Source organism: Eriocheir sinensis, chromosome 1, assembly GCF_024679095.1.
Source record: "Eriocheir sinensis breed Jianghai 21 chromosome 1, ASM2467909v1, whole genome shotgun sequence".
NCBI lineage: Eukaryota > Metazoa > Arthropoda > Malacostraca > Decapoda > Varunidae > Eriocheir > Eriocheir sinensis.
Window position 1 is genome coordinate 15,167,908 of NC_066509.1, and position 12,613 is coordinate 15,180,520.

Here is a 12,613-nt window from a genome sequence, read left to right on the forward strand (position 1 = left end):
ATGAAGAGATACTGATGTTTCATAAGGTAGGTAATGAGATACTGGCACGGACCTAAAACGAATCTTAACCTTTTTTTTTTATCTCAAGTTATTAGTTAGTCAATGGATAGCCAGGATAGGCACTGAAGTATTTTTTCTATATTGACTAGTGACTATCGCTACCACAGTACCGCACACCATGTACCACACTGGGAAAGAAAAAAATGGGACCGCACTACCGCAACCGCACTACTGATTTTTCAGTACCACGCCCACCTCTGGAATCTGGCAGTAATTTAGCCTTGCAATCCCACTGTTTGTGGATACGTATGTGACGGTCTGGTTGTACTGGCCACAATAGAGCCCCTCAGTGCTCAATACTTGATTAAGTACATACATACATACTTGTAGTTAGGCAATGGTTATCTGAATGTATAGTACCTGTGTAAACATGCTTAGTTGAATGATATCACATGGGAGCACTGGAATATACACCAAACATCTGAAATTTCCTCTTATCCATCACCTCTGAATCCCTGCGGTTACCAGATAGTCAGGGTCTTACTGTACTAAGGACAGGAGGGGGGCCAGAATAGAGACTTGCTCTGAGGGGCTCATGGGGCTGGTGTCATAGGGTGGGCGAGGCAGTGCCTTTATTGATTGGTTGATTTCCTTGGCCTTGATCTTCTAGTATCATCCAGTTGAAAATATGCACATGCAGACTGCATATCTAAATATCATGAAACAGTTGTACTTGTTCTTTTTTCTTTTTACTCAGGATTTAGTGGAAGGAATGCTAGTAGAGGCTCTTGGGTGGCCTCCAGGCACTTCCCAACCCAATGCTGTGAGAAGGAAGCGAGCCAGACTGCGTTTCCTCTGGACTTCAATTAAGCGAACAGACCTTACCCTTGTCCTTGTTCTCCCTCTCACCGATGGAAAGGCAAGTGTAACATGAATAAAGTAATAATACAAATTGGAACTTCCACTTTTAGACTCATATCTAAGGGTCTTTTATATAATTTTAAGAGTTGATGATTTTGCAAATTTGTAGTTAATCAAAGATTTGATGAAGTGAGGTAAGCAAATTATCATAATCAGTTTAGTTTTCAAGCATTCTTATACCTTAGGTTGATAGAAATTTATATGTTGTTCCTAATACAGTTCCCATACAAAGCTTATGAGGGACAAAACTAGGGAAAAGCTTTAAGAAAATCTAGAGATGCCAGAAATTGTTGGTAGTTTACACAAGTAGTGGCTTGAGGAGAAATGTAAATAACATGTTTAATACTTTTTGATGCCATATTTTGTGAAATTACAAAAAAGGGTAGGTGTCCTTTCACACTGTAACCCTAGTTCACTTGTTAGAGAAAGCAGTGGAACCTCGGGCCATGGTCACTTCTTATCACGAACAAATCAGTTCACAAACAAATTTCCTGAACAAAAAACATCTTGGATGACGAACGATATCTCAAGCTACGAATTAACACGCAAGCCGGCAACATCGTGGGGCGACAAGTCAGGAGTATCAGCAGGAGAGCGTCAGTTGCTGTGTAGCTTTCGCTAAATACGCAATATGGAAGGGGACTCCCCTTCCAAACAATATCTCTTCCTTTTCCCTTCCTCACCACCTTCCACTTATTTAAGCACACCAAGCCTTTTTCCTCAAACCGTGTTGGGGGTAGGGGCAACTGGCATCTCCAACTTTTCCAGGTGTTCATCACACACGGCCAAGATTGATTGCCCAAATCCACAACATAAACAAAGGAGTCGCCCTGTATCGACATAGCACCATCTGCTAATAAAGTTAGGGCGGTTGAGGATTGTGCTGCAGTTACCCAAGTTATGGAATTGTTGCTGCAGTTAAATGGAAGGAAGAAGCGGTTGTGGGCACGATCATGGTTTCAAAGACAGGAGGACAGGAGTGTTTACCTAAACCTCATCAGAGAACTGTGCTGTGAAGACCGGGAGTCTTAAAATTTTCATAGAATGGAGAAAAAAAAAAGATATTTTGAACTGTGATCCCTCAGCATGGGGTGTTCTCTTATCTTGTCAGTTAAATAGTAAACAAAGCAGATCTGCCAGTGCACTTTACGAGTCTCTTATATTGGTTGGCCATCTTTCACTGTTCCTCACTCTTTAGCCACTGCCGTCATCTGTTTGTTTACATACAGCCGTTCAGTTACTCGTATCCACAACCGTTTTCCATCTGTACGGATGGAACCAACGGCTGGACAACCGTGGTTGCCTGTAGCCCCTATGGTTGGAGGAAAATGGCCAGTGTGACACTGCCTGCGCCGTCCAAACTCTCCTCCATACAGGTACGGTAAAGTTAAATTAAGTTTTCATCTCAATTTTATCTATTTAGTATTGTCTTTATCTTTTTTCGTGTTAGATTTGTTGATTTTCATTGGTTTTGTGTTATGAACTTGTGCACAAATTACTGTTGTAAAAGTTTAACCCCTAAAGGGTGGGTGACGGGTTTTTGCGGTTGCTTCTTAGAGGGTGGGTGACGGGATTTCCTGCTCTGGTTTTTCCGCAGTAATTTTGAAGTTTGCGTGGAGATTTATGGATCAGCGTGACTCCTAGGCTGCCACACTACTTCACTGTGCCATTCTCAGTGTTTCTGTGACTGTAACAATGGCAGGAGGAAAGTTTTTTGGATCTTCCTCGTCTGATAACGTACCCGAGTGTCCACAGCCAATGACCATGACTCCTCATAAGCCTTGTGTTGCTCCCAATAGAGCTCTCAGTCTGAGTGCAATTGGGAGAGAGCTGAAAGTGACTAATTCTATCTATCTATCTATATCTCCGATGCCTTGCTCCCTTATGGGAACTTCCTTCCAGGGGGTGGCAGCGGCATAAGTGTCTCCATCTCTCCCTGTACTGGCACTCCCTTTCAGCACATTCAATCCTGCTACTTCCAACTCCCTCGCTCCAGTACTCACTCATCCTATTGATTCACTTCACAGGTGGTCTTCCCCTGACCCCCCTCCCTCAATCCTTCCCTCATACACTCTTCACGAATTCATTCTCCCCCATTCTCATCACGTGTCCAAACCATCTCAGTGCACCACGCTTCACCCACTCCACCACTCCACACTCCACTCGACCACTCCACACTCCACTCCTTTTGCTGTTGCACCCATACCAAACCGCTCATACACGATTTCATTACTTTCTCCATCCCATCCTGACACACCACATGCACCTCTTATATAACTCATTTCCACTGCACGTATTAACGATTGCTGTGCTGCATTCCATGTCCACATCTCTGACACATATGACAGAGTTGGCAGGATAATACTGTTCCTTATTCCCCTCTTTACCTCCATGCTCACACTTCTTCCTTTCATAACTCTCTAATGCACCCACCACCTGTCTGCCCTTCACTGCTCTTTCCCACACGTTACCTTCCATACTTCCATGTTTACATAAAACTGTCCCTAAATATTTATGCTCAGTCACCACCTCCATTCTCTCCTCCCCTAACCTTATCCTAGGCTTCATTGTACCCTCTGCTTTAACTCTGTACAGCTTTGCAAAATCAATGACCTGTTCTCTCGCCCTCTCAAATACCATAATCTTACTCTTTCCAACATTCACTCTCAGCTTTCTCCTCTTACACACCCTGTCAAACTCATCCACTATCCTCTGCAGCATCCCCTCATTCTCTGCCAACAACACCGTATCATCTGCAAACAGGCCCGCAACCAATGACTCCTCCGTACCTCTCACTTTCAGCCCTGGACCAAGCTCCCCCACTCTGGCTTTCATTTCTCTCATACAACCATCCATGTACACATTAAAAAGCCATGGTAACATCACACACCCCTGTCTCACACCCACACTAACACCAAGAACTGTCACCCTTCACGCGTACAGAGGCACTCGCATCCTTATAAAAGGATCGGATTCCCTCCAGCAAACGCCTTCCCACACCATATATCCATAAAACATCCCTCAACCCCTTCCTGCCAACTTTGTCATACATCTTCTCCAGGTCCATGAATGCAGCAAACAGCTTCCTATCCTTCTGCATGTAATTTTCAACTTACATTTTGAGTGCAAATATATGGTCTACACAACCCCTCCCTTTCCTAAAAAAAACTTGTTCATCACCTGCACTTTTCTCAGTTATTTTCTTCATTCTCATTTAAAACCCTTTCATACACTTTTTCTGCCACACTGAGTAGACTTATTCCCCTGTAACTATTACAGTCGCCTCTGCTTCCTTTTCCTTTGTACAACGGCACAACAAAAGTCTTTCTCCAATCCTCTGGGACCTCACCCTGTTCCCACTCCATATCCGTAATATCCATTCCACAACTACACCTCCTCCATACTTCAACATTTCTGCCGTTATGCCATCAGCTCCAGGGGCCTTTCCTACTTTTAACTTCTTCATTGCCTCCTCTATCTCACCTCTTTCCACCTCTCCCTGTGGATCTGGCCACCCTACTTTGATCTTTATTCCTACACTAGTCACTTCTGCTCTCCCTCCCACACTCATTCATTACAGTTTCAAAGTTCTGCTTCCATACCTCCCTTATCTCCTCATTCCCTCTCACAAGCACCCAATCTTTCCTCTTCATGCTAAAAATGTCATTCTTTTCTCCCCCCATTTCTCTTTTAACTTCTTTCCAGAAAAGATTTTTGTTCTGGTATTTTGCTGAAATTTTCCTTCCCAAATCCTCATCCACATCGTGGTGATGTGATGAAGTGCAGTAACTTTTAGCTCTTAAAAAGCCTGTGTTTGGAGGGCTGCCTAGATTGTGGTTGGCACGATGTAGTGAGCGGCCCTCACCCTCCACACACTTGACCCCACTACAAATCCCCTTCATTAAACCCATATTTTGTGACTAATTCAAGCTTCGAAAGTGGTGTTAGTGGTGAAGACAGTGACATCAATAGCATTGAATCTCACTATGGTTATGTTGGAAGGATACTGAGGCCCCTGAGGATTAATCCTACCACCCTTCAGAGTTATCAAGTTCAAAATATGGGTTTAATGAAGGGGCTTTGTAGTGGGGTCGAGTGTGTCGAGGGTGAGGGCCACTCACTACACCGTGCCAACCACAACCTAGGCAGCCCTCCAAACACTGGCTTTCTAAGAGCTAAAAGTTACTACACTTCATCACATCACCATGGAAACACCACATTATGTAGAGACTTCGGGTTTGTAGCAGATTGAAGAGGAAGGATGGATAAAGTGAATGCTCACAAATTTAAAGCTACTTGGTTAGTGAGAGCTGTGAAATTGATAATTGAATGTGAGCAATTTTCGGGAAAACGTCAGAACATTGACGTATGAGGAGAACTGTTTTCACCATATACCCCTGCCCTCTAGGGGTTAAATAAGCAATCATAGGGGGTCCAGGAATGGATTAATCCATTTTACATTGATTCTTATGGGATAAATAGCTTTGGCTGATGAACATTTCAGGTGATGAAAGGGCTTCAGGAATGAATTGAATTCATGAACCAAGGTTCCACTGTATGTACTAAAGCAAGTTGAGGGTTCATGACTTAACAGTAAAGAGGCTGGAACTCTATATATGAGTAAATTAACATGTTGGGATATTGTTAGCATAATACATTAGATACATATCAGACTGCCATGGAATTTTGTGCAGATATACAGCCTCAAAGTGCAAACTCTTGTGTATCTACTCAGGAGAGGGCACATTAAGATTACTGAAAACGAAATCATAGAAATGCAGGAATTATGTAAATTTCTTAAACAGAAGCTTGGTTTTGTGCAGGTGAGCAGATGGGTCTTTTGGATTTGTTGCCTTAATGAATTAAATGTTTATAATACACAATACTAATGCCAAAGTTTTATCAGTAATTTTCTTTTCCAGGTTGTGTCAACAAAGTACACATGTTTCAACATAACATCATGTGAAACAACTAATTTCCATTACCATAAACCAAAGCTACAGGGCACAAATAGGACATTCTGCAATTTTTCTGGCATGGTGAGATAGTATTTTGAATATATTATTGAAAAAGTGTGCATAATCTAATGATTTTCACTACCTCAAATGCTCTGCTTATTCTTCCAGTGTATCAACACAGCTTTCTGATGGTTATAATCTCTTTCCTTTTAACAACAGTCTTTTTCCTTCCACTGTTCTGGATGCTTGAGGTCGATGCTCTCCCTTACATGCTTAAATACTTCACAGTAAAACTTTCCATTGACAGTTTGACTGGGTGGGACGAATTCCTTGTGAAGAATCCCTTAGATATCAAAGAAAATTATCGATATTGATGACATTACTGCAAACTAGACGCACTTTTTACAGCAATGGTTAATCGAGAGACTTGCATTGCAATGACTGTTGCTCTGTCTCAGGGTCATAACCATAAACCTTTGATTAACCCTTTCCATGTGTGACGCAGACGTCGGCGTCACGGTATGGAAAGGATCAAGAGGAAATGGAAGAGGATTAATCCTCTTCTAAACTTCTCAGTCCTCTAAATTCCTCGTAATCCTTTTCCATTTCCTCTTAAGAGGTTTAGAAGAGGATTAAGAGGAAATGGAAGAGGATTAAGAGGTTTAGAAGAGGACTAACCCTTACGCCATCGGATGCCCGTCGGACGCCGACGTCGTCGTCGCCGAAGTGAAGGGGTTAATCACCAGTTATGACCTTAGAGATGAAGCTAGTAATTATCTCTGATGTGATTCTTGAGCTTCCTTATTCTGTTTGTCACCCAGCAGTCTTGGCACAGATTTTGCAGAGCTACATCTCATGTTCAAAACTCCAATGAATTGTGTTAAACGCTCTTGGACCGTCCTGTGATATCACAAACGTCATGAATAGTTTGTGTACGATCTGCAAGGATAGCCTGGCAAACTTTTTATACGTTTCCTGGTGTTGTGCTCATTGATGATTGTCTAGAACATTCATTGTCTTCAGCAAATTTTTTTCTTACTTGAAACGCTTGTACCAGAAAAATGTTCTGGTTTAGGACATTGCGTTGTCACCAAAGGCTTCCTGAAGCAACTGGTGAGTTTCTGCAGCCATCTTGTTGATCTTGAAGCAGAACTTGATGCAGGTTCTTTGTTCTACAGGACATACCATTGAAAAACCACCAAACCACCTTAACGGGACGTTTAAAAAAAAAAAAATAAATAAATAAAAAAATAACGCGTCCACTTACACATGCAGCCGTTCACACACTGACTCACAAGGGATGCTGCTGCCTTCTAGCAGCAAAAGGCACAACTGCATATTTTTTATCTCCTTGTTCAAATTACTAGAATTTTTGAGTAGCACCTCCTACTGAGATATGTGAAACTGGAGAGAAGGAAGTGTTTCATTCCAAACTCAACTCCATATTAGACCAGTTCCCCTCTTGGACACAATATTTGATTTGTCTTGGGTGAAACTAATGCTATAACTGGCATTAGAGGTGGCAATGAGTTGTGTGTTGGTGGCTCTGGTACCAGGAGCATCAACAGCTTTCTCTTGATTTTGCAAGATCCAGTAGGTTGAGAATTTTAGGTTCTTCAGAGACCAGAGCTGCACTGCTGAACTTGGTATAGCAATACTGGAGGGAGAGATAAGGCAAATGACCACATCCTTGTGAGCACTTGTAGGAGGATCCTTCAGAACTAGAGGGTTTTCTGGAGTGCTGAGTTCTTTGCAGCTGATCATAGACTTGTTGTTGCAGTGCTCAAGCCTTATGTCAAGAACAGTTTCAAGATGTAACCATACTATGTTTCAGCTCAAGAGACTGAAAGACTTGGCATGTGCCCATGAGTATGCTGTGACAGTCTCAAATCAGTTCAATGTGCCTGACACTCCTAAGGACTGCTGATTTTTGGGGATACCTTAAAGCAGTGGTTTCCTACCTTTTTTCTGTCGTTTCCCCCTTCAACCAGTTCAACCATCCGGATTCCCTCCTTCGTGTGGACAAGGAAAATAGTGTTGGAACACTCTCATACGCTGGAGATTTGAGTGTGGCTGGAGCTCGCAGCGAGCATTTAGCACCACCAGCAAATACACCTAACGCTCGCTGTGAGCGTTTAGCAATGAAAGGGTTAAACCCATCGTAGCAACACCAAATTTTGACCTATTGCTGCGGATTTGGCTGAAGTTTATTCAGTTTATGTTTGTTAAGCGATGTAGCCCCTATTTATTCTAATTTATACTAATTTATTCTATTTAATGTGAAAATTATTAGGCTAAGGGCTGAGGGTTTGTCAGTGAAATTTGAGGCACTTGAACCCATTGCAGCAACACCAAATTTTGACCTATTGCTGCGGATTTGGCCGAAGTTTATTCAGTTTATGTTTGTTAAGCGATATAGCCCCTATTTAACCTGAAAACGGTAATTTATTCTCCAATTTCGGGCTCTCATTCTCATGGCGCCTGTAACATCAGTGCGGAGCTGCTCAAAGCTTGGGGTGAGGCCATGATCCACGGGTTGCATGCAGTCTTGACTGCCATATGGCAGTCCGATACCATTCCTCCTGACTGGAAGAGGGGGTTGATCGTCCATATCTGGAAAGGGAAAGGGGACCGCCAGGACTGCAACAACTACCGTGGTATTACACTGCTCAGTGTACCAGGCAAGGTGCTTGCCCACCTATTGCTGATGTGAATTCGCACCCAGCTGCTGAAGCTGCAGAGACCTGAACAGTCTGGGTTCACGCCTGGTAAGTCAACAACAGACCGTATCCTAGCGCTTCGCATACTGGTGGAGCGCCAACGTGAGTTTCAACAAGGGATGCTTGCAGCCTATGTTGATCTCAAGAAGACATTTGATTCAGTGCATCATGAGGCACTCTGGGATCTTCTGCGACTCCATGGGATTCCTGTGAGGACTATTGGTCTGCTGACTGACTGGCCTGTATTCTGGGACAGAGAGTGCTGTGAAGTGTGGAGGGTGGCCTGTCCAGCTTCTTTCCCGTGAATGTGGGAGTGAGGCAGGGCTGTGTCCTTGCCCCATCGCTTTTCAACACTTGTATGGACTGGGTACTGGGAAGAGTCGTGGACCAGAGTCATTGCGGAGCATCCATTGGCAATACCAGGGTCACTGACCTTGTTTTTGCTGATGATGCAGTAATCCTGGTGGAGTCGCTGGAGGTTTTGGTGATGGCTCTCGAGGCACTGCAGAAGGAGGCGAAGCCTTGGGACTTCAAGTCTCCTGGGCCAAGACCAAGGCACAGGTGTTTGGAGACTTGCTGGATGAAACAGTACGGCTGAAAGTTGTAGTTGCCCGTTTTTTTTTTTTTTTTTTTTTTTTTCTTTTTTTTTTTTTTTCTTTTTTTTTTTTTTACAACAAAGGAGACAGCTCAAGGGCACACAAAAAAGTAAACAATAATAAAAAAAGAAGCCCGCTACTCGCTGCTCACAAAAAGAATCCAAAGAGGTGACCGAAAGAGAGGTCAATTTCGGGAGGAGGGGTGCCCTGATACCCTTCTCTTGAAAGAGTTCAAGTCGTAGGCAGGAGGAAATACAGAAGAAGGAAGATTGTTCCAGAGTTTACCAGCGTGAGGGATGAAAGAATGAATATGCTGGTTAACTCTTGCATAAGGGGTTTGGACAGTATAGGGATGGGCATGAGTAGAAAGTGGCGTGCAGCGGGGCCGTGGGAGGGGTGGAGTCATGCAGTTAGCAAGTTCAGAAAAGCAGTCAGCGTGAAAATATCGATAGAAGATAGAAAGAGAGGCAACATGGCGGCGGAAATTAAGAGGTGGAAGACTATCAGTAAGAGAAGAGCTGATGAGACGAAGAGCCTTAGACTCCATTCTGTCCAAAAGAGCTGTGTGAGTGGAGCCCCCCCACACGTGAGATGCATACTCCATACGAGGGCAGACAATGCCCCTGTATATGGATAGCAACTGTGCTGGGGAAAAGAACTGGCGGAGACGATACAGAACGCCCAACCTCGAGGAAGCTGATTTAGTGAGAGACGAGATGTGAAGTTTCCAGTTAAGATTTTGAGTTAAGGATAGACCGAGGATGTTTAGTGTTGAAGATGGTGACAGCTGAGTGTTGTCGAAGAATAGGGGATAGGTGTTTGGAAGATTGTGTCGAGTTGATAGGTGGAGAAATTGGGTTTTTGAGGCATTGAAGGACACAAGGTTCCTTTTACCCCAATCGGAAATGATAGTTAGGTCGGACGTTAAGCGTTCTGCAGCCTCCAGCCTGGAGTCATGTAATTCTTGTTGAGAGGGTCTTCTGTTGAAAGAAGTTGAATAATGCAGAGTGGAGTCATCAGCTTATGAATGGATAGGACAGTTTGTTATGGAAAGAAGATCATTGATGAATAACAGGAAGAGAGTGGGTGATAGGACAGAGCCCTGTGGAACACCACTGTTAATAGGATTATGAGAAGAACAGTGACCGTCTACCACATTAGAGATAGAACGGCCGGAAAGGAAACTGGAGATAAAGGAACAGAGAGAAGGATAGAATCCAAAAGAGGGCAGTTTAGAAAGCAAAGACTTGTGCCAGACTCTATTGAAGGCTTTCGATATGTCTAGCGCAACTGAGAGAGTTTCACCGAAACGGCTAAGAGAGGATGACCAAGAGTCAGTTAAGAGAGCAAGAAGATCGCCAGTAGAACGCCCCTTGCAGAACCCATACTGGCGATCAGATAGAAGGTTAGAAGTGGAAAGGTACTTTTGAATCTTCCGGTTAAGGATTCATTCAAAAGCTTTAGATAGACAGGAAAGTAAAGCTATAGGGCGGTAGTTTGAGGGATTGGAACGGTCACCCTTCTTAGGCACAGGCTGTACAAAGGCATACTTCCAGCAGGAAGGAAAGGTAGATGTTGATGGGCAGAGGCGAAAGAGTTTGACCAGGCAGGGTGTCAGCATGGAAGCACAGTTTTTAAGGACAATAGGAGGCACTCCATCAGGTCCATAAGCCTTCTGAGAGTTGAGGCCAGAGAGGGCATAGAAAACATCATTAGGAAGAATCTTAATAACAGGCATAAAGGAGTCGGAGGAGGGATGAGTAAGAGGAATATGCCCAGAATCGTCCAGGGTGGAGTTGTTACAAAAAGTTTGAGCGAAGAGTTCAGCCTTAGAGATAGAAGAGACGGCAGTGCTGCCGTCTGGGTTAAGAAGAGGCAGGAAAGAGGAAGAAGTGAAATTGGAGGAGATATTTTTGGCTAAGTGCCAGAAGTCTCTGGAAGAATTAGAGAAAGCAAGGCGTTGACATTTGCTATGGATAAAGAAGTTTTTGGTAAGTTGAAGAATAGATTTGGCACGATTCCAGGTGGAAATGTAAAGGTCATGGTTAGCGGGAGTTCGACGGCTCTGGTACCTTTTGTGAGCTGCCTCTCTATCTTTGACAGCACGAGAACAAGCATGATTAAACCAAGGCTTTTTAGCATGGGGAGTAGAGAAAGTACGTGGAATGTATGCCTCCATTCCAAAGACAATCACCTCTGTGATGCGCTGGGCACACACAGAGGGGTCTCTCTCCTGGAAGCAATAATCATTCCACGGGAAATCGGAAAAGTACATCCTCAGGTTGTCCCACCGAGCTGAAGCAAAATGCCAGAAGCATCGCCTCTTCGGTGGGTCCAGAGGGTGTACAGGAGCGATAGGACAGAATACAGAAATAAGGTTGTGATCGGAGGAGCCCAACAGAGAGAACAGTTTGACAGAGTAAGCAGAAGGGTTAGAGGTAAGGAAGAGGTCTAGTATGTTGGGCCGGTCTCCAAGACGGTCGGGAATACGTGTAGGGTGCTCAACCAACTGCTCTAGGTCATTGAGGAGAGCAAAGTTGTAGGCTTGTTCACCAGGCTGGTCAGTGAAAGAGGATGAAAGCCAAAGCTGGTGGTGAACATTGAAATCTCCTAGGATGGAGATTTCAGCGAAGGGAGAGTGGGTCAAGATGTGCTCCACTTTAGAGTTCAAGTAGTCAAAGAATTTTACATAGTTAGTCGAATTAGGTGAAACATAAACAGCACAGATGTAATTAGTAATAGAATGACAATGAAGTCTTAGCCAGATGGTGGAAAATTCAGAAGAGTCAAAGTCGTGGGCACGAGAGCAAGTGATGTCGTTGCGTACGTAGGCGCAACATCCAGCTTTGGATTGAAATTTAGGATAGAGATAGTAGGAGGGAACAGAGTAGAGATTGTTGTCAGTAGCCTCAGAAACCTGTGTTTCGATGAGGAAGAGAAGGTGAGGTTTAGAGGAAGAGAGATGGTGTTCCACAGAATGAAAATTAGAACGAAGACCGCGAATGTTGCAGAAATTGATAAAAAAAAGGTTCGAGGAGTTATCAAGACACCTCTCAGGTCGACAGCCAGAAGGGGAGTCCTCCCTGGGGGAATTTGAAAATCCTAAAAATCTTCTATGACAATTCGTATAAAACCGAAACCATACTATTGGAAACCGTACTATTTGTGCAATACCTACTGCCAATGTGGTTGGAGGAAAAAGGCCAAGTGTGATAACAGCTTGAGACCTTATTCCTATTGTTTTCCGCTCTGAGCGCTCTCGTCTAGTGGCAAACAGCGGGAACCCACGCTCACGTCTTCGACTCAATACAAACAGGATACTCGTACACTAAGTCACCGCTTGTAAACCAAGGCATTTTTAGTGATTTTCTTATGCTCATAAATCAAAACGCTCGTAAACTAAGGCACTCGTAAACTG

At 43.7% G+C, this 12,613-nt stretch overlaps 1 protein-coding gene across 8 annotated transcripts in view; it reads left to right on the plus strand.

The window, feature by feature from the left end:
• LOC126995435 (uncharacterized) overlaps window positions 1–12,613 on the plus strand; it is a 121,706-nt gene that overhangs the window by 73,302 nt on the left and 35,791 nt on the right. For all 8 annotated transcript variants that reach the window (XM_050854986.1, XM_050854996.1, XM_050855002.1 and 5 more), the window contains 2 exons: window positions 758–919; window positions 5,844–5,960. In XM_050854986.1, coding sequence (XP_050710943.1) covers window positions 758–919; window positions 5,844–5,960 — 279 coding nt within the window. The remainder of the gene's footprint in view (window positions 1–757; window positions 920–5,843; window positions 5,961–12,613) is intronic.